Source organism: Polypterus senegalus, chromosome 17, assembly GCF_016835505.1.
Source record: "Polypterus senegalus isolate Bchr_013 chromosome 17, ASM1683550v1, whole genome shotgun sequence".
NCBI classification, from domain to species: Eukaryota; Metazoa; Chordata; class Cladistia; order Polypteriformes; family Polypteridae; genus Polypterus; species Polypterus senegalus.
This window is the reverse complement of record NC_053170.1, coordinates 36256920-36280370: the sequence shown is the minus strand read 5'-3', so window position 1 is coordinate 36280370 and position 23451 is coordinate 36256920. Positions and strand designations below refer to the sequence as shown.

At 36.2% G+C, this 23451-nt stretch overlaps 1 protein-coding gene across 2 annotated transcripts in view; it reads left to right on the top strand.

Annotated features, from left to right (window-relative positions):
• The window catches only part of zdhhc18a (zinc finger DHHC-type palmitoyltransferase 18a), a 35483-nt gene extending 12859 nt beyond the window's left edge, over positions 1-22624 (top strand). The window contains exons 6-10 of one of the 2 annotated variants that reach the window (XR_005631191.1): positions 1815-1917; positions 2233-2345; positions 5226-5316; positions 10057-10150; positions 22136-22223. Coding sequence is in view for 1 of the 2 variants with exons in the window: in XM_039740812.1 (XP_039596746.1) it covers positions 1815-1917; positions 2233-2345; positions 5226-5316; positions 22136-22432 (604 nt within the window). In the remaining variant the exon portion in view is untranslated. Of the gene's footprint in view, positions 1-1814; positions 1918-2232; positions 2346-5225; positions 5317-10056; positions 10151-22135 lie in introns of both variants that reach the window. The other variant, XM_039740812.1, reaches the window with a different exon arrangement.
• The last annotated feature ends 827 nt before the right edge of the window (positions 22625-23451 follow it).

Below are 23451 nucleotides of genomic sequence, written 5' to 3'. Positions count from 1 at the left end.
CCAGGAGAATATTACCTGCCTGACTGCTTTGTGCCAACAGTGAAGTTTTGGTGAAGGAGGGATAATGGTATTTGGCTATTTTTCAGAGTTTGGGCTAGACCCCTACTTCCAGTGTAGGGCAATCTTAATGCTTCAGCATACCAAGACATTGGAAGGCCTTTTTCTATTCCATCATAGCTGTGCCCCAGTGCACAAAGCAAGGTCCATAAAGACATGATTGGATGAGTTTGATTTGGAAGAACAAGACTGGCCTGCACAAAGCCCTGAAAACATCGAACACTTTTGAAATAAACTGGAACGGAGTTTGTGAGCCACGCCTTCTTTGGCCAACATCAGTGCCTGATCCCATAAATGCTCTACAGAATGAATGGGCAATTATTCCCACGGAAACAGCTCAAAATCTTGTGTAAACCCTTCCAAGAAGAGTGGAAGCAGTTATAGCTGTAAAGGGTGGGATGGGGAGGCCAACCCCAGATTAAAGTCAATATATTTGAATGCAGTGTCATTAAAGTTCCTGTTGGTGTAATGGTCAAGCTTCCCTATACTTTTATCCATATAGTGTACTGTATACTAAGCAAAGTATCCCGCTGATGGTTTTCTAACGGCCAAGTATTGTTAAAAAGATTTGTAAGGCTAAGTTCATTTTAATGGATTCTTTTGCTTGTCTTTGGTCATATGTTTAATTGAGATTGTTGATATTAGTATGCAGCGTATTTATTTTGGTTTTCACCATGTTATTTCACCTCTTGTACTGAAAATTTGCTAATGCATGTATAATTAGTGTGATTTTCCTGTGGTCATTAACAGGTTAGGGTATTACAACAATAAACATTGGTGGTGTTAATGACTTTTATATTATTTCTTATGGTTGTAGATAAAATCTAATATATATATTTTTTTTTTTACTGCTCTCCAGTCATAAATAACTGTTGTGTGATTAAGTCACATTTTGTATCATACAGCCCATCTGTACCGATTTTAATAATTTGCACTACTTATTTTAGAGTATACGTTACAATGATTAATGTTTAAAAGCTACGCACTAATGATAGTAAAGACGAAAGAACAGATTTTGTTCTCCTCTCAAAGCAAGTAAAACTAAATTAAAAAGGCAGTTTACAGTACATACCTGCAAGATAACACATTACACATCACACTATGAAACTAATAGGTTTTCTTTAAGTGATTCATTAATTTCAATGTTTACAACTATCACTTTTCTCTATTAAAGGCCCGTCTGTGTTTCATATAAATAATCCAACCCTCTATTTTTCCGAGTTCACCAAAACCAATCTCAAGGTCATGGCGCATACAGCAAATAACATTTTTCAGTTTTTGATCAATTGTGATTTTTACCCTGCCCAACTTTTCTTTAGACACCTAATGATACTAAGTTTTGACACATTTAATGTTTGTAAACTATTCTGGAAATCACTAATTGAAATCGCATTTTGATCACAGAAGAATAAATTGTATATTTCTAAATACAAACTTATTTAATACATATTTATTTTACAACATTTTCCTGCTGCATAGGATAATACTCTTAATTTGCTGGATTGATGACTGATTTGGGTTAAAGTGAAACTTTTAACGAGGCAATGCAAAATCTTAGTTTACAAACCCAAGTGAGTCACTATGAATATTTTATTCATGCCTGGCCCAGATTTGAAAGGTGAAAATTGGAGCTACGTATAATTAAGTTAATATATCTTGAGAACTGTTTTGCTTTTAAAGCCATTAAATATTTGCAGTAAATTCTAAATGATATTTGCTATGTTCTGAAAACAGAATTCTTCCTTAACTTGTTCTACTGTTGTGGAGCTAGTCATTTGCTTTTTCTCAGTTTGGTCTATTTTAGGCCTCTCAGGGTTTCACACTTATCTGGTTGCATCTAATTTGACCACTAACGAAGATGTAAGTATATTTGAATACTTCCAGTACTTTTGCTAAGGACATTGTAAATTGTTGTCTGAAATAGCCTGAAGTTATATGAGCAAATGTTTAAGTTGTAAATTTGAACTGCTACTTTTAACATATTTCTTTATCAAGAAATACGATGTTGGATCTGTATTGTTCTTAAGTAAAGAATTTACTGTTGATTTTTGCTTTATTTATTTTTCGTACTTTACAGTTTCCACTGAGTTTACAATATGTGGAAGACTTGCATTTTGTAGATTTTACTTTGAATTCGGTTAGATTCTGAATGTATTTCTCTTTATTAAATCCTAGATTAAGGGCTCGTGGTCAACTAAGCGTGGAGTGGAGGAATCTGGTAATCCCTATAGTTACAATAGTATTATTACAAACTGCTGTGCAGTGCTTTGTGGCCCAATGCCACCAAGGTAATATTCAAATTTTGGGAATTATTTTTTCTTTTCTCTACTGCCTTTATACAGGCTGGACTTTATCCCTTATGTGTCTGACTCATTTGTTTGTGTTAATACAGTTTTTGCTTTGTGCTTATTTTTTGGTATTTCACTTGTTTCAATTTGTGTGAAAATGCAGTTCCAAAATGGAAGGGGAGGTTTGCAATACAATGCTAAATGTGAGCGTAGCTTTTAAATTGAAGAAGAGTGGATCATTGGTTAAATTCTATGAATTGTTTCACTAACCAGCTTATCCAGTTCACAGAAGTGGAGCAATAGTGCCTATCCTGGCCGCAGTTAGAAATAAGGAAGAGCACAAAATAATAATTCACACAATAAGACTGCTGTTAATTAAATACAATTGTACAGTTAAAGTATTTTTTTCTCTCTTTTTAGTGTTTACTGGATATTAAGCCAGTTTGCATTTTTATAAACCATTATTCTACGCTGTACAATTATAATTATTTTACATACTTCTACAGTAAGAACATTGACAGAATAAGGCACTTCGTTCCACCATTCCCTGCCATCCTGACCAAGCTGCTAATGATATCATTTACAGTCCAGCTCTGTAGCCACTATGACTTTGCCTAGTATAAACTGCTGTAAATACTATGACAACAAAAGTGTAGAAGTCGGCAGTGAAAATTGTCCTTTTCCATTTTTTCAGAGTTCATGTATCTAGGTCCATTCCAGGCAGCATAGAGAACAAAGAATAAATCAACTCTGGATAAAATACTAGTGTATTATAGGGAACACGTCCATATTTCACTATCATGTCCTAATTTATAGTTTGCAGTCTGAGTAACGTGTGGGGTTTGAGGCTGTGGAAGGGTAACTAAATGCCCATAGAAAAGTCCACAGAGACAAAAGCAGAATCTGAAATTTTCATACATACTGCACAGTTAATGGGCCAGGGTTCAGACCTGGTTTCTTGGAACTGTAAAGCAGCAGCACTAACCATTATTCCAAAGGTTCTATCCATGAAAATTGTAAGCAATTTTTAAAAGTAGCCAGAAAGAGAGGGTGGAGTGTCGAACCTGTCACATTTGTGGGTTACCTGTGAAAAATCAAAGTCTTCGATTAAAGTTTTATGTCTTGACTTTTATCCAGTGCTACAGAGATGAGCTCTGGATCAAGGTACAATTAATGGACTAAAATGTGTTTCTTTTTCTTCCTTTTACCTCTTTCTTGTTATAAACTATGTACTTGTGGCTTTACTCTGTCATGTTTATATTAAAATCTAATTTGAATTCATTCAAATAGATGAGTAATGTGGAATTTTAGATTAATACAGATGAACATCATTCAAAATTCTTATAAGATATTGGATTATACACTGTATGCATCATTAGACACTCATTTCAGATAATTCATGTGACTTGGTGAAGTGTTTCCATAAATGTCTTGAAGCATAGGGTTTCTGTCAGCTGCTAGCTCTAGATTTCATGATATCCTCTGTTTTCTGCAGGGGCCCACATTCCCCAGTAATTAAATTCTTTTATCTCAAGTGTAACACTAGCTAAAAAATAAACACTTGCTCAGTTCAAAACGGGTGTTAACGGACCAAACATTAGAGTAAAGAAGCACTTAGCTTTTAATGCTGATTTTAAATCACAAAACAGCTCTGAAGGTAACACATCATAGTGCTAAAGTATGACAGGACGTCTCATTGAGTTTTCTTGGCTCTTCAGCTGTGCCTAGATGATTTGTTTTGTCCATATACTTGCTGCTCTTTTTCATTATGATATTCATCTCTTATTTACAATATCTACCCAAGAAATAATGCAGGTTTATAATGAGCTTTTTTTTCTCCTACTCTAATCAAATTCTGACAATTTCTAGGCCTAAATGTGCATTTTTTTCCCAAATTTTGTCTGAATTTATAATTTTCAAAAGATGTAGCGGATAGTCTCTATTCTCAGGAAAAGCTAAATATTTTATGTATCTGTAACTATAATTTAACACTATGTAAAATATAGCAAGATATATATTTGCATATGCAATTAAAGCATAAAACTTGATGATCTACTCATTATTGATTATGGGTGCTGCATGCTACATCTTCTACCATTTTAAACCAGCTTAAAGGTCTGGATTACTTGACTATGGTTTGTGAAGTTTAGGTTTTACATTGTGCATGTATGGTCTCATATCAGACATCTACCAGTGTTTCTGATTTTTAGGTATACATAGGGAAAGTAGTCCTGTCATTTCATTTTCAAACCTAGTTAATCCAGACCATGGTCATTGATGGGGCTGGAGCTTATCCCACCTTACATATGGTGCAAGGCAGGAACAAACTCTGGAAAGGGCACCAGTCCATTGCAGGATAAACACACCCCAAACAACTTGGCTAATTAATGTTGCCAGTTCACCTAGCCCGTGTGTCTTTGTCTTTGGACAGTAGGAGGGACATCACCCATGCAGTTACAGGGTGAACATGCCAACTCCAATGCAGGGAGTACCTGGATCGCGATCCCTTGTTTCCTTAATGCAAGGTAGCTACACTACCACTGTGCTACCATGACACCCAGGTAAAACTTTGTGCATGTCAAATTGAATTGAGTAAAACCATTTTCTTTCTAGAAATTTCAATTTTTCTTCCTTATTCTCAAATATCTATAGGTTAAGTTAATTGGAGATTTTAAATTGTCCCTTGTGTGAATATGTGGTTGTGTGTGTTTGAGTCTGCTCTGTGGTGGACTGGTGCTTTATCCAGGGTTATTTTTTGCTTTGCTTTCGTTGCTGGTGTGCCACAGTCTTAATTGGATAAAGAGGGTTTGAGAATGTTCTGTTGCTTAAGTTAACTAGATAAGTGAGTAATTTTGTTTTTTCTTTTATGCGTCTTTGCAGCTTAATTGACAGAAGAGGTTTTGTCGAGGTGGAAACACTAGCTTCTCAAGCAGAGGTTCCTTCCATGGTGACGAAAAATGATCCTAATATGGTAGGAGGCATGTTCTAATGGTGGTGTGAGATAATCCAGTTCTGAGCTCCACCAGGCCTTCACCTTCTCATTGACTCCCTGCCCTCTTTCATTCTTTGTGTTTACTTCTGTTGAGAGAGAAGGAGAAGAGCAAAATTATTTTTACATTTCTGTAAATGTTAATGACATTAATATTCACTAATATATGGCATCCTCTGGAGTTATATTGATTAATTTTCTCATATGTATAATTTTTTACCAGTTTCAAAAGTTGTTTATATAAAAAAAAAGAAGTACTGTGCTTCTCCCAAGAAACTTACCTGTTCTTTCCAGATTATGAGGAAGGAAAAACTACAAAATTAGAAAATGTCTGTGTAGTTCAAAAGTGTATCACATTTGACAATATACTTGCGAGTTGAAAGTTTTGCTCTCCTCTGTGTTGTGGAGCATATATTCTTTCGATCATTAACATTTTGCATTATCTGTAGTAAACCTATTACATCAAGTTAAATTTCTATGATAATTAACTTTTTGTATCCTCAAGCTGGTTTTTAAAAGTATTTTTCTAAGACCTCTTTAGTATCCCTAAAGCTTGAACATAACTCTTATCATGATTGGGCATAAGTAATTTTGTATAGCCCTGTAAAAAGGTTTTTGACATCAGTGTTTTATGCATTACATTTAAGTAGTGGCAGTTACTCTTCCAGCTATGTAAACTTGATTGCAAGTGTACACTGAATACTTGAACATTTGTCTAAAGCATATTTACTTGAAATGGGATATGGGTTTCAAAAGATAAAAAAAAATAAGAAAATTGACTTTTTAAAACTAATTAAAATTACTTGGTACTAAATTTAAACAGATGAAAAGGTGTTCCCTGTTTTCCCTTCACTATTTTTGGTGCAATTACAGTACAAAAAGGCCAGTACTTGGAGAAGCACTCTGCAGCAGTAATTTATTTTTCTGGATTTTTTTTATGCTCAATTCTTTATCTTCATCTATTCAAGGTCCTGTTAAATGCCAGCTATGGAAAATATTTTAGGGTTTCTGAAATCCGTACTTCTATGTATGATAAAAATAAGAAGCAAAATTTTTTACTTTGAGGTAAATTTAATATCGCTTTCCATATGCTTTTGTGCCTTTAAATTCACCTTTTTAATTTGTGATATTACTTAATCCTGTCTTCATCCTCTCCACATACAGTTATTTGCTAATTCTTTCACCTGCTAGTTGACAAAATGGGATTGTAAAGTGCCTCTGTTTCTTAGGTCCATGGAAATTGATGTGGTGCCACTGGAAACCTAAATAAGTAAATACCAACAGTATGTTGTTCGAAAAGCTTTTATATATCTTACCAGGACCCTAGCATGTTTGTGTTATTTTTGTAGTATTGAAATAAAGAACATCACCTCCTCAACTTGAAGTGGCCACTTAGTCTTTGTTTTCTTGTTTACTTCGTATAATCATCATTTTAACGTCCAGACCCCTTTACACCGTACAGCATTCACAAGCGGGTTAGGAAGATGGATGGTGATTGTGTGTCCCCTCCACATTATTACGTATTATAATTTATACATTACAAATACCACTTATAATTACATACTGTAAATAAAATGAAAGATGTGTATTTTATAGAATGTCTTGGTAGAATCAATTTAATTTGGTTTATTTTCTGTGATGCTAAATATGTACACTTTAAGATATCGATCATCCTTTAATATCTGCCACAGTGAGGTGAATGTGTATAAAATAAGTGTGTATGCACAAAGTCTTCCTCTGAAATGTGGCACTTCTTAAATGATTTTTTAGAATATACATTATAGTACAACGACTGTTTGACATCTGCCATTTGTTTCTTGCACTATTTTTTATTGAAGCAGTCCATTCTCCTTTTTGAAAGAGCATTATTTGACATATTTATTGGGTCTAATATAGGTAATCAGAATACACTGTATGCACAAATCAGGAATACACGAAGCAATAATGCCATAAAAGTTGCACTATGCCACAATAGGCTTTTAATTATTGTGATCATTAAAAACATTTCTGAACTAGGCTTTTTGGTGATTGAAAACAGTTTGCAGTCTTGATTATTTGTCAAATCCCACTAACCCTTAACACATAGCAGAAAATGCAGTTAATTTTATTAAATGTTTTTATACTTGAAGTAAAACTGCAATATCTATTCCAACTATTTTCATTTGGATCTCCTCACCGGACATTGATTAGGCAAAAATTCATATGTACATGAACAGAAAGGCAACATTATTTGTCTGAGATACTAAGCAAGCAAATTTCTCCTCATTTTTGACACTTAGTAAAATATGTTCATTGTTGATGCAGAATGATAACAGTCAAACTATTAGGAAACGACACTTACAAAATCTTGAGCAAGCAAATTTCTCCTCATTTTTGACACTTAGTAAAATATGTTCATTGTTGATGCAGAATAACAGTCAAACTATTAGGAAACGACACTTACAAAATCTTGAAATTTGACAGTTTTCGTAGTTATATTCCCCTAAAGTGTCTGTGTAATTATGTTTACGTGTATGATGATGTGTTTTTTGTGTATCTATTATTCAGAAAACAAAATTATGCTGCTTTTTTGTGAGATACTTTGAATATAGTTTCTTTTTTGGTTTAACATTACATTTGATACATATTTTGTTAAAGGTATTTATGATTTTCTTATTGAAATAAAACCCTTTTAAACTCCTGAGGATGTGTTTTTTTTTTTTTAGTTTATTTTTTATGTTGATGTATGTTTGTATAAGATATAATGCTAAATAGCCTGTAGTCAGTATTCTAAATAGAGAATTTCATGTGCATTCTCAATTCTACCTTCTTTTGTACACATCAGTTGGACACAAGCCTGTAGAAGTTCTTTTTGGAGGTTTGTTATGGAGGAATTCTCTCCCTGCAATAATCCATGGAAGTTAATCATGTCCATATAATAATTCCTTATTTACAGTAGATTTCATATCTCTTCCAGTAGGAAACTAACAATTTTGTCATGAATGAAACCCTACCAAAGTAGAGTTATTAAATTAAAGGTGTAATTTTCCGCTAGCTATTTAATTTCTAGTTTATGAAACTATAATTATATAACTAGTGCATAAAAATGTAAGGTTTTTTTTTTTTGTGGCTTTTTTTTTTTTTTTTATAATCCTGGCCAGAGTACTTTCTTCTTGCAAATTGAATATTTGGATCTGTTGTTTAAACTGGGCTCCTTGATTTACGTGTACTGTTGTATGACCTTAGCTCTGTGGATAGTTTTCCAGTTCTAATACTAGAAAAATGTGTTCATTATAAGGCTCCCAGTGTTCCTGGCTTTTGTGGTCTGTGTGGACAGAATGGCGTAAGTTACAGGGCATACAGTGCCATCAAGGGATGACGGAAGGCAGTCTTGTTTGGGCAAAAAGCTTAGCACATGAAAAAGCAAGGATGCCGCTAATTAAAAAAAATCCTGTAATTCAAAAAGTTTTTGTGGTTTTTGTTTTTTCCCATTTTGTTAAGTAACCCTTTACCCAGTTAAATATTTTTGTTTAATTTACTATATAGATTAATCCTGTCCACAGTCAATGTGCTTTATGTGCTTATACTGTTTTAGCTTTGCTACAAAAACTGAATCTGGTGCTGTGTGATAATACTGCCACCTACTGTCTATAGGAACAGATGTATTTTATTATAAGATGCATTATTTTTTTTCCGGTGAGCCCTTAGATGAGATTGACCAAGTTCTGTCCTGTAGTGAAGGCTTTAAGAGTAATGTATGCATTGTTTGTGTCTGACAGTATAAGGGCACTGTTGGTTTTCAAATAGTGTTCGTATTGTAAGGTCTTTTTTTTTCTCCTCTCAATGCACTCTCCTGATCACCAAGATTAAATTCTCCAGCCTCACCTCCCTAGGAAAAGCTGTAAATGGAAATTGTGCCAAACAGAATTGTGTTTTTTAAAATGGCTTTTTTTAGAAATGGATGCTTTTACACCTCATTATCTGATAAATGTAGCAGCTAATCTGTAGTTGAATTCCTGGGTTTGCCTATTTTATGTCTTGATGATGGAGATTAGAGCAGTTTGGCTTTTCTGTAGTTGGTCACATACTCCTCTGATAAATGATGAGCCATTAGTTATATGATGGATCATTCTGGCTTTAACGTTTGAAGTTTTTGCATGTTAAATAAGACAACTTAATTAGCCTTGCGTGATGCTTTTGTATTATGGTAACGTGCACCCATGTGTTTATCCAGATGTGTCATAATTTAAACTCATCTTCTATTTCCCTTTTGTTCCTCAAGGCATGACATACCTACTTTAAATGTATCATATACACTGATCTCCTCTAATGTTATTTGCCAGTACAACTACATTAGTCCTGATTTTTAGGTTTGTGTGAGAAATGTTGCTGTTCTGTTGTTAGTACTGTCAAGCAATATCCCAACTCCAATACATAAAAGAGAGTACTGAAAAGTCAACTGTTTTGTTTTAAGAACTTTTTGTAGATCACATTGTACCACCATAAACTGAAAGTAGGATCTGATATCTTGCCACAAGCTAAGGAAACAAATGCATTCTCACACACATTAACAAACATCATCAAATTGTATTACTATTTTGAAACTAATTTAAATTGACATTTAGTTTAGAAATCTTTGTCTGAACTGTAAAGAAGGTGCAGTTCAGAATCTTAAGTTTGTTTTTAAAGGTTGTGTGAGCTGCAATGGAGTGGTAATCTGTGCATTTTGTGGTGTTTTCCCAGGAGGAGACCTGTCAGGATTTTGCTGTTTCTTGCACAGCCTGATTGGATATTAAACATTACTGGATTATCTGGTATTACTGTCGCAGGGTAGATGGTAAGAGTTAATTGCTGTGTTCCAGCTGTTCATAACATCATAATTGCATGTGGAAAGTGGTTATTTTTAATTGAGACAAGTCTGTCCTTTTATTTTTGTTTTGCTTTCCATTAATCTAGTGACTTGTTTTATCTGACCGTTTTTTCAATTTGATAATGAATTTTGTAAACCACCAACTATGATAATGAAGAATGATGGCAGTCACTGTCATTGAAAGTGTCAGACTTTAATGAACACCATTAGGACAGCTTTAAATCCCAAAATTGTTTTTAGTTACTAAATAAGGAAGATTAATTGGTTCATGAAAACAGTTTAGTTTCTAATGTAAATAGGATTTGCTAGTACAAATTTCCAAAGTTCTTAGACTCTGCATCATTTAATTATATATTCTGGGATGCGCAAACCAGTGTGTATCTTCGCGCCGGTCCCAAGCCCAGATAAATGGGTAGGGTTACGTCAGGAAGGGCATCCAGTGTAAAATTTTGCCAAATCAATGTGCGACCAACAATACAAATTTCCATACCGGATCGGTCGAGCCCTGGGTTAACAATGACCGCCACCAGCACTGTTAGCCAATAGGGTGCTGGCAGAAATTGGGCTTCTGTTGGCTGAAGAAGGAGAACAGAACAAGAGGCAGAGGACAAAGATATGGAAGAAGATGATCCGCTGTGGCAACCCCTAATGGGAGCAGCCAAAAGAAGATATATTCTGTTTACAACCGTGTATGACACTTCATCTTGTGTTTTTAGCAAGTCCTTTAAATCCGTATATACATACAATTCAACGTACGTCTGTCTGTGTGTATGTCTGTCTGCTTTTCATGAGAGAACTACTTGTTTTTTTTCTATGATTTGCTTGAGCATTCAGGTTGATTTTGCAGCTTCTCTCACCATGCTGACTATAACAATTTCCTTGCAGGAGTGATTCATTGACAGTAATATGAGACAAAGGCTGCGGGCCGAGGGCCCTACTCACTCACCATGCCAGCCTCCGTTTGAATCGGTCTACCTCTGGCCACGTTTTGGAGCGTACCTTGCCTTTGCTTAGCTAGTGATACCTGATTGTTTATTGATTTTAAAAAGTTTTTCCTGTTTCACTACTACGCAGGCGGAGCTGTGGGGGACAGCTAGTATTAAATGAATGATTCTTACATTTTCAAACTTCTCCTGAGTTGATACTGACATGCAGCCATTGTGAACTTCCAGCTTAAAAAGTCAGTTTCCTTTCTGACGTGTTTGTTAGCCTTCGGTGATGTTTTCATTACACTTTAGCTCAATAGGTTGTGTCATCGTAGTAGAAGACAAAGCATACCAGGGAGGGACAATTCTTTTAAAAGATGGAGTATCTACAGAAGCTAAATATATTACCAGGTAAAGACAACTGAAACAATTCCATACCTAGTAAACTTTTTTTGATAAATATAAGTATTCAGCTTATTGGTTTGGGTATCTTTTTTTTTTTTTTTTTTCCCCACAGCACTTGATCATTCTGCAACCTGCTCTTGGTTTGTAATGTCGATATTGTGAGGCATGGATTCAGTTAATAAGTTAACAAAAAAAAAAAAAAAATACAGTGATATTTAGTTAAACTGTGTCCAGATGTCCAGAGGTTTCTGGATATCTGATCATCACACCTATATGAGCTTGTTGGACATTCCATTCCAAATTCCTAATTAATATGGAGTTGGCACCCCCTTTTTGGCTACAGCAGCCTCCACTCTGCTGCAAATGTTTTCCACAAGATTTTGGAGTTTGTCTGTGGGAATTTGTGCCCATTTATCCAAAAGAGCATTTGTGAAGTACAGTATTAAGGTTGGATGAAAAGATCTTGCTCGCAGTCATTGTTGCAGTTCATCCCTCAGGTGTTCAATAGTGTTCAGGTCAGGGCTCTGTGCAGGTCACTTCAGTTCCTCCATGTATTTATGGACCTGGCTTTGTGCACAGGGACACAGTCATTCTGGAACAAAAAAAGGATATTCGCCAAACTGTTGATACAAAGGTTAGAAGCCTACAATTGTTACAATCTTTTTGTATGATGCAGCCTTAACTGTATCCTGCACTGTAGCTAAGGGGTCTAGCACAAACCCTGAAAAGCAACCCCAGACCATTATCCCTCCTCCACCAAACTTTACAGTGGGCCCAAGTTACCTGTAAGGTGACATTCTCCTGGCACCCATCAAACCTAAATTTGTTCATCAGACTGCCAAATAGAGATGTGATTCACTCCAGAGAGCACATTTGTACTCCTCCACAGTCCATCCAGTGGTGGTGATCCTTGCACCACTCCAGGTGCCTCTTGGCATTGTGCATACTGATTTTAGGCTTGTGTGCAACTAATCGGCCATTCAAACCCATTTCCTGTGCTGATGTTGCTTCCAGTGTAAGTTTGGAAATAACAGAGCCACTTTTTACGCTGTCTGCTCTTCAGCAATTGGTGACCCCATTACATGAGTTTGTGTGGTCTACTACTTTGTGACTAAACTGTTGTTGCTCCTTGATTCTTACAGTTGATCTGGGCAAATTTAGCAGCACAGAGGATTCATATACTAACTTGTGGAAAAGGTGGCATCGTATGACATTGCCATATTTAAAGTCATTGAGCTCTTCAGTACAACCCATTTTACAGCTATAAGCTCTATTGATATACAGTATATAATATACTAATGTAATACAATATATAATATGTAATGTACTATTCATTAACAGGTGCAATAACAATTTATGCTGCTGTACTTTGAGCAATAATAAGTTGCTCTGGTTACTTGATCACTTAACACTGTATATGACACAGTTGGAATTATTTGACTTTTCTTTAAAATGCACCTTCGGGCTGTCACAAAATTATTTTGTTGTGTTACACAATGACACTTTGAACTTGGACTATTATTTAACAATGGAGATTGCATGGCCTTGTGCCTGATTTTTTTTGCACCTGTTAACAATGGGTGCAGCTGATTTGGAGAATTGTCCACATACTTCTGGCCATGTGTTGTATGTGTAAGCATAACTGTTTAAATATACAATAATAAAAATCTATTTTATTTGTGCTGACTGCCACCAAGGTTGGAATTTAAAAGTCTGATTTAGCAATGTAGTGGAAATAAAGCTAATAGAAGATACAGCCATTTGGCAGCACAGGGAATGAAAATATTTGGGGTACCCATAGTCCTTTGCATCTTCTGTGCTTCAGCTGATCATTTGCCCAAGTGCTTCCATGCATCTACAGTACCAGTACTGCATAGTGCGTGCTAAGGTTTACGCAAGTAAAGCATAATCACATGGAGTTCAGATGTATCTACAGTATTAAAGATTCAAAAGCTTCTCATCCAGCCCTATTCTGTCTCAATTGCCATAATAAGTAATGTTCTATGTAGCTGTTGGCACCAAGTGCCATATCTGGATATTTAGTAAATATACAGAATTGGAAACAATTAATAAAAGGAGAACATAATTACTTTAACAGTTTTAGTATAGGCGAATATGTCCAATAATACCTTTTTTGTTAGTGGTGCTGTGGTTAGAGCTATTCATGGTTAAGGTTTGATATGCTGAAGATATGGGTCTTCAAGGTGAGGTCAGTCAGTGCACCATCTGCTATACATGCTACAGTTGTCTTATTGGATTCAAAAGTGAGCTGTTGTAGAGAGCTAATAACTACAGTTAAATGGCTATACTTGCTTTTTCACTCTGCAAACATTCTTTGAAATAATTGCCTGAAAGGTTTCTATATCCAGATGAAAAGCCATCTCTGTTTTCAACAGAAAATATCAGGATGTAGTACAGTACATATTAAATTAGAGATCAATATTAAATAAAATCTACACATTTTGGACGCAACTTTTATGCTTCCTAGCAAGATGGTATGTCACATGCAAGCTTTTGCTATACTTCTGGACCAGAATTGACTGATAGTAACATCTAAATTGGTACTGAAGGACTGCATAATGTTTATTGTATTGGCCAGTTTATGCAGTCATTGTAGTGTGTGAAATTAAATTACGTACTGCATGGCTAATGTTTCATTCTATGGCTGTTTTACTCCTTGTATAATCCTAGTGATACCTGTGTCCACATAATCGGGTGGGTGCATATCAGCATCGTTCTTAGTGGGTTTGGGACTCCACCAGGGCTGAGCTTTCTCTTCTGACTTGTTTGTGATTTTCATGAACAGAATATCCAGGCACAGCCAGGGGAGGCTGTTTGTCTAGTTGTTGTGTCACTGCTTTTTGCAGACAACATGCTCCTGTCAGCCTTATTGTAGGCCGTGAACTCCAGTATGCATTAAGATGGTTTATGATTGAGTGTGAAGTGGCAGAAATGATGATCAGCATCTCCAAGTCTGAGGCCATGATCCTCAGTAGGAAAAAGGTGGACTGTCCTCTATGAGGAGGAGGTGAGTTACTGCCTTGAGTAATAGTGTTTAAGTATCTCAGGGTGGTGTTCATAAGTGAGGGGAAAGGGATAATGAGATTGTCGGTTATGTGGTTGCTATACCGATAAGCATTGGTGAAGAATGAGCTGAGCTAGAAGGTAAAACTCTCAGTATACCAGTCAATTTGTCCCTACTCTCACCTACAGTCATGAGCTTTGGGTAATGACTGAAAGGAAGAAGCCGAAGGTACAACCAGCTGAAGAGAGCTTTCTCCACAATGCCTCAGGGCTCACCCATAGAGAGAGGGTGAGGCTCAGAGTAGAGCCATTTACCCTCTACATAGCGAAGAACCAACTGATGTGATTTGTGCATCTAATATGGATGTCTCCCTGTGGAGGTTTTTGTGCACAACCAGCTGGGAGACCAGGGCACACTGAGAGCACTGCATTTCCCAGATCATTTGGGAATGCCTTGGGATCCCACAGTATAAGTTGGCAAGTGGCTGGAGAAAGTGATGTATGGGCCTCGCTGCTAAGATTTTTGCTCCTGTGATCCGTTCTTTTGATAAGCAGTGGAAAATGAATGAATAAATGTTATGTTTGCATGCTTGCTTTACTGAGGGATAGCATGATAAATGCATTATTTCTTTGACAAATGATAATAAATTACAGCATAGTATATCTTAAACATGCTATAAACTCAAAAGGTTTTTAACTCCTGTAAAGAGTGCCTCCAAAGAAGAAAATAACATTTAAATGATAAATACAACTAAGTTTGAGTAGAATTCAGTTCTGTTAACTAAATGTCCAAACTGACTGTTTCAGCTTCTATTTTATATGAAAAGATGAAAAGTACGTAGTTCTTTTTACTTTTAAAGAATATGTTAAAGCCTATACTCCAGAATATTCAGTAAGATGACAAGATGCATGCACAGTAGTTTGTATTCATCCAGGGATACATGAAATCACTGTAGAAGGAACACCTTAAAAATTCTGGTACGATTTCCCTGTCACTATTAGAGATGCCCATTCAAGTCTAAATCAAGGCTTTGGCACATTATTTTACTTTAACATGCTCTCCATTAAAGCCAGTCATAAGGCTGTTCTTATTTCCTTGTTGGATTAAAGATCTTCATTGTCACAGACAGTGCAAAAGCATAGTGAAATTCTTGTGAGACGGTGGATGGGGGGGTTGACTTAAAAGTATGTACAGACAATAAGATGATGTATACATAAATACATTAAATAAGTAGCAGAAAATAAAAGCCAATATATGTCAATGTCAAATTTATTTATATAGCACATTTAAAACAACATAGGAATGCTGTGGCTTTACAATAATATAATAAAAGAAAAAACATACAATTAACATAAATAGCATACAAAGAAATAAAATATAAATGAACATAAAATAAATAATACATAGAAGTAATGTTACATAATCACAATGAGGAAACCATCAATATTACTGAAGGTCATGGAATGCAAGTGAAATGAGTCTTTAATCTTGTTTTGAACCGTTCAGTTGTAGACGACTCGTTTATGTGATGAGGTAAAGAGTTCCACAGGCGAGGAGCAGCAGCTGCAAAAGCCCTGTCCCCCTTAGTTTTACACTTGGTACGAGGGACAACAAGAGACAACTGACCAGAAGATCTAAGCACTCTAGATGGCTGGTGTAAAAAACACAATTCGGATAAATAGGCAGAAGCAAGCCCATGTAAAGACTTAAAAACAAGATTTTAAAATCAATTCGAAAACTGACAGGCAGCCTGTGTAAAGAAGCTAATATTGGAGAAACAGAATCAGACTTTCTTGCCCCAACCAGAAAGCGAGCGGCAGCAATCTGGACCAACTGTAACCTGCGTATCAGGGATTTGTTAATCCCAGAATGCAGCAAGTTGCAGTAATCAAGGCGAGAAAAGATAAAAGCATGAGTAGCTTTCTCAAGATCCCTAGAAGATAAAAAAAAAAGGCTTGATCTTACCTAATAGACAAAGCTGGAAAAAGCAACTCTTGACTACAGAATTAACTTGTTTCTCAAAAGGGAGGTTACTGTCAAAGATAACACCAGGATTGCAGACTTGTATATAAGTGTTTTACAAAATTTTACAGACATAGAGACAGTACTAAATGGTAGGGAGAGGGAAAAGTAGATGGCAGTAGATATGTAAATAGTTTAACAATTTGCAAATCATAAAACCGTTGACATTACTGGACCTTTCCCATTTTACTTTCTCTGTGTCCCTTTGAAGGCACTTGATTTTGCAACCATTTTGTTACCTTGGAACAGATCTTAGATTATATCACTTAAAATCCTCAGCATTATACTGTTCTGTATACCAGAATTTCCAAGGAGAGCCTGAGCTTATGGTTTTTAAACGGCTATGGACTACATAGGTTTATTTTTGTGGAATTCTCTTTTTTTCCTCCTATGTTTGCCAACTTTAGCCTAATTGCTCTGCAGATATTGCCATATTCATAGTGAATAGTTACAATAGGCCCAAAGTAAAGCAAAGTGTATAGCCTGCTGTCCTTAGATTTTCATATGTGTTGAAAATGCTTTGTTAAATATGAATTAAATGCCAGAAAGTGCAATATCTGAGGGTCCAACATGAAGTTCTCAAGGCAGTGTTGTAGAATGCAATGGTCACTAGCATTCTGTGCTTTAAGTCAAAGTGTAATGGTTGTTTTTTATAGTATGAGCAAATCCAAATGTGGCTAATAATAGTGCACGGAGAAAAGCAAGCAGAACAAAAGGATGCAGTGTCAAATGTGTGCAAGAAAAACACACGTGGTGACAAATGTGTGTAGCTGATGGAAGTTTAATTTAGCTGATGCTTACAGAAATGCCACAAAGGTTCACCTGCATGTTAACATGTTACCATTTAGTTTTGTGCCCCATGAGGACATTCCCGCTGCTTTGTAAGAGGTTATGAATACGTTTCCTCCTGAACTAGAGCCATCCAAATTGTATGCTGAGCTGAATGGTCATTTGTAGCAGTTAATACTGACATATGGACAGCAGGGATTGTGCATAATGTGGTGCTATATAAATTGCACAGTACTGTTAACCCTCTTTTTTTCTCCAATTGCTCTTGCACTGTTTTGTTTTACCACGTTTTCTTCATTTATATTTTATACAAAAAAGTTCAGTAAATAATGAACCAAGTGTGGTATGGTGGTTAAGACTTTGGACTTGAAACCCTGAGGTTGTGGGTTTAAATCCTGAAACTGATGCTGTGTGACCATGAGTCACTTCACCTGCTTGTGCTCCAAAAGGAAAGCCAAATGAAAAGATGTTGTTTGTTGTCTTGGATAAAGGCGTCTGCCAGATAATAAGTAGTAGTAATAATTAATAAAACAGTCTTCTGAGTGGTGAAATCACGGTTCACTAAATGTTTATATATTATAATTGAACTTCTGTTTATTTGCATATTGCATATTTTGGGTTTTGGTGTCATTCGGAGAAAGCTTCCGAAACTCGGACTCCTGAAAGCTCAAGAAGTACAAGTCCATACTTTCAAGCTGTACAGTAGCTTTTGTAAGAGGTGGTGGTGGTGTGATTGTTGGTAATTTTTAATTTGTAGTAATATAAATCATAATACCTACCCTAATGTCATGTAGTATGCTTAAAATGAAGATATAGAAGTGTGCATCAAGACTGGTATGGACATTTTCATGATTATCTGAGTAAGAATTGGTTACCAGCTTTTAAAAATGTGGGTCTACATGTTGCCTATCTTGTGCAATAAAATTCCAATAAAAATGTTATTGCTTTTAATGTGAACACACCCAGTTATAAAATGTATTGTTTACATATTTGAAATCCAATTATTATGCTGTCATTTTTGTATTTCCTAGTGCCAGCTGTTTAAAGCCTGTTTTCTAAATGGAACACACAGGGCAATGAACACCAAGCAGCATTGCGTATTGAAAAAGACAGGGAAGTCTAGTTTGTGGAGTGTGTGGTCATTGGTTTTTGATTCAGAAGGCAAGGAGGTGAAGTATTTGAACTGCGTTTAATCCTCCCTGTCCAAACCAAATTGGTTTTCAGAGAGAAGCAAGCTGTCTCCCTGCTAGCTTTAAGCTATGATTTTATAGATGCTACTGGCTTGCTGAATACATTGTCAACACTACTGAAAAACATGTCAGATTTGATGTCTGTGTATGAACAGTGTGAAGTACACCAACATATCCTGAGGTACATTTTATTTTTTCACATTTAATTTTCAGCAACTCCAAAATATACATGTTATTGTATAAGAGACTCTGTGATATAATGCCTATGATTCATTATGAACATGGCATTACTGCATGGAGTGCATATTGCAAATCAACAAAAATGAAACTTGGTGTCTGAAGCTAAATGACCTCTTTCAGACATCATTCAGTCAAAAGTGTGTTTATGTCAAAAGCACATGCCTTATGTTGCAATATTTCTTAACATATTTTAAATGTATCTGTAAATCAGTATCTGTGGGACTGTGATTTAAAAATAAATAAATAAATAAATGGAAAAAAACAGACCGGTGCAAAGCTCTAATGGGCATATAACATGCATGCATCCAGTTAGAACAACTTTGTAAAGTTTAAACCAAATTACATTAGCCGTTGATGTATTGGTTTGTGTTTTTCATTTCTTAGCCACTTGTAATCTGACTGATGCCAAACTGTGGTTCTAGTCCTGCTTATTAAAGGCTTGATACTCCGAGTCTAAGGTAGGAATTTACTAATGGCATGTGTTTCTTGCCTCTCCTTCTGTGCAGTATGATAACTGAACAAAGAGACAGTTCAGTAATTTGGTGTTTAACAGGAAGCAGGAGAGATGTCATTGACTTCATCCACAAATTATTTTCATTTAGTGCTAACATTCATCAGAGTTGAAGCAACATTTTGGCACCTCCTCCTCCTCCTTTAAACCAGAATCATGCTGACAAGAGTGGTAGAAACGCTTCAATTAAAAGCAAAAACAACAGTGTTGTTCATAGTAGGTGAGTGCTGGCAGATACAGGCCGGTTTTAAGATTTATAGTGGCATTTATGATATAAAGTACCACCATCTCAAAGTCATGCCATATTCATTAGGTCAATTGAGCAAACCAGAGTGTCACAACAACAACAACATTTATTTATATAGCACATTTTCGTACAAAAAATGTAGCTCAGAGTGCTTTACATAATGAAAAATAGAAAAATAAAAGACACAGTAAGAAAAATGAGTCAACATTAATTAACATAGTATAATAGTAAGGTCCGATGGCCAGAAGGAGGGAGGACAGAAAAAAAAAAATTTTGCAGGGATTCCAGACCATGAGACCGCCCAGTCCCCTCTGGGCAAAATATGCAGCAAAGACGACCCAGGACTGTTGAGCAGCTATAATACTGTATCAGACAAGAATAGGACAGCAATCCTCTCCCTAAAGTCCAGCAACTGGTCTCAGTTCCCAGATGTTTACGGACTGTTAAAAGACAAGAGGATGCTTCACAGTGGTAAACATAGCTCTGTCCCAACTTTGAGACGTGTTGCTACCATCAAATTCAAAATGACCTTATTCTTACCTTAGAAATCATATCAAATGTTTCAACTGAGAAAATGTAGCATTCTATGTTCCATTTTAAATAAAATATGGGGTTATGAGATTTGTAAATCATTGCATTGTTTCCATCCACATCGTTCACTGTGGCCCAACTTTTTTGGAATTGGGGCTGTATTATTAGAAGAACACAACAAAATCAGTTTACTAGATTCATGCTGTGCACTCAAATTGTACTCTCAAACTCTGTGTTTTGATATAGTTCGAATTTTACTTACTACGTCAAACATGGTTCCTTAAGTATGGTTCAAGAGGACTGCAGTTTTTACTCCAAACTCAATTTCTTAAAAGCCTGCTGCTCAAGGACGTTTTTATGCTTCATTTTAGTTAACTCCCTGTTTGATTCTCTACCCCTAATTTTCTTTCTCTGTTTTTAATCACTTCTTATTTTATTAATCAGCTGCCAATTATCAATGAAATGACAAATCACCATTAGACTTTGTCACAAGCATGTATTTATGTGAGGTAGCTATTTGAATTAAATATGTAGAAAGAAATGGAAGAGAACAAGTGAAGGTCTAAGAAGTATATCACTTGCTTCAGGCTCCAACGCATTTTAGATGATATCGCTAACATGGAAAAATCTGCCATACAAGAATGACTTGACATGGAAGCATAACAAAAATAAACACATAAAATCAAATATGGTCAGTTAGTAGTGGGCACTGGCTTCTAATTAAGAAACTGGGTTAGAACAAAAAGCTTCAACCGCTATGCCTCCCCCCAACCCCATGACCAACCATGACCACACTCCCCTACTTGTGAAAGAAGCATGAGCTTTGGCATTGCCCATTTAATAGTCGGATGAAAATTGTGAAGGAGCCCCAACTAACTAACTGACTTACTGTGAGGGTCCAGTTCGCACCTGTATGTGTTCAGCTCATAAGATCTTTTTCAATATGCTTGGAAAGAAGTAAGGGTGAAAAAATTAAAAGCTGAGATGTTGTAATTTACTCTTACTGACATTCTGGTGATGATTTCAGAAATGGAAAATCTACAGTAAGGCCTAATGAGCATTGCTAAAATGTTTTAAAAACAGTAATTGGCGTCATGTTGAGCCAGTACAGGTCAGTGGGTGCGGAGCTTAGGTAGATAACATGGACTTGAAACTGATTTTCAAGAGCTTAGACAAAAGGGATAAGGAAATGATTTACAACATGAGGTGATGGTCAAAGCATGAGCAACAATAGCAGCTTTACTACAGTAATATTTATAAAGCAGCATCATAAAATACAATGTCCATTGCAGAGACAGGCAGCACAAGGGGAATTGCCATCTTAAATGGCTGTTGCTTTCTCTCTTTCTGCATATCATTTTGTTTTAAAGTAGTTAAAGGTGAGCTCCATTCAGCCCACACTATGTAGAAATGTATCTGTCTGATGTGTTTTTCAACTTTATATGAACATTGCATTAATTTAGGTAATTTATTTAACCTTGCTGTATACTTCTGTCACTTCCAGGGTTGGCTGCTGATGACTTTAGTTTAATGTTGCTGACATGAGCAATGGGTTGTCCATCCCTGTTCTGGATAGTCTGGGTTCACAAAATGAATTAATGGATGGACTTTGTGTTAAAGAGCTTCTGAGTTGTCCATCCAGGATTGGTTCCTGTTGCCTAATTTTGCCTTGATTGGCTAATGTCTGGCTTCACTTTCCTATAGTAGTAATGGCAATTCAGAAGGTGCATGTTAGGAGGAAGTTTGCTGTCAAACATCCAGATCTTTGATTGCATTTACCTGCCATTCATTTTCTAAAGTGGACTCATGGCTTGTTCTGTTGGTGACCATATTGTCTATTGTACAGTTTTATTTCCTGCATTATTGACTGTTATTAATTGGACAGCATTTTTAAAGTATAAAGTGTAGCTGTCTGCTCGACTGCCATTGTTGTTGAACTCCAAAATCAAGTGCATTTTTGTACAAAGCTTTTTATCACACAGACTTGTTTTGGTAAATAATTAATTTTTCTCTCCCCTCTTGAACCCATTTCCTATCTCCTGTGTCCCCTTTTATAATTTTTACAGGATACGAAGGTCCTTTCAGACTCCACCACACTTCCTTGGTTTGTGGTTGGCCAACACACACTGAGGAGTGTTCAGGCCATGCCTGATACCTTAACTGGTTGTACAGAAGATGCCTCCAGAATTCAAGATTTTTCTTCTCCTAGACAGCCAAATATGGCTAGTTTTTCTCCCAGTTGGAAGAAGACGAGCAACAAAACAGTCACGCAAATGTGGAGGGCACAGAAAGGGCCCTTTTCATTGAACTCATTTGGTGCCCTTTGCTCCACTACATGCACCTTTAAATGGGACAGTACCTGAGGTGGACATTCATTAGCCAAACTGTATGTAAGACTTATGAAGGAGCCTGGCTGTCATCCTCCTTGTCACTGGTGTCATTGCTGTGGGAGGTTTTCAGAAAATCGCCCTCATTGTATTTCATTGCAGAGCCACTTGGACTTGTGGGAATCCTAAGTGTGTAACAGATGAATAAATAAAAAATCCTTGTTTTGATTCAGAAGCTAAACATTCTTTTGAGCTTTTATTGGAAATCTTTGCCATCGAGTTTTGGGCCTTAAATGTAAGAGACTTTGGCTGGGTATAGAAAGGACGGCCATCGCTTGTCTCTCTGGGCACCTTAAGTGTTATTTCAGCCAGTGAGATTTATGATCAATATGCAAAGTTCCATACACCCACAAGACTCCCATAATAGCTTATCTGCTTGGTTAAGTGCAAGTTTGGGAGCTTCTTTGTGATTGCTAGTATGCTCTGAGAGACTACCACTCTGTCCAAGAGTGGCCCACTGTCCTGACCTTATAAAAAGGGCTACTGGACAGATTAACTGCAGGTATTTTTCTCTCACATTATTGAAGAAGTACAAGAAGTTATGCCACCTCTGCTCTCACTTGAAGGTAAGCTGTTTACAACTGAAATATGTTCTTCCCTTGTTTCTCTCTTCCAGTGTTTTGTAGGCAGATCAGGAGTGAATTTGAAATATGAGGTAATAAAATTTGACGAGGAGGCCAAAAAAATGCTTACACATCAAAAATAAGTTTGACTGTGTGATGCACAGGGGTGTAGTGGTCGTTCAGACATTCATCTGTAATAAGGGTCTTGACAACAGCACATTTGCATCGAGGTTCTGTTTGTAACTGTATGAGCTGCTTCTTTGTATTCCATCACTTTACTGACTTTGCTTAATTAATTTTTACAGTCAACAAGAACATTTAGAAGCTCTGATGCAAAGGCAAAACCCAGCCCTGGAATGGGTGCTGGTCCATTGCGGGTTTATTTTTATTTTTGTTTATGTCTTAGATGGTTTATCTTACACAAAAACAATT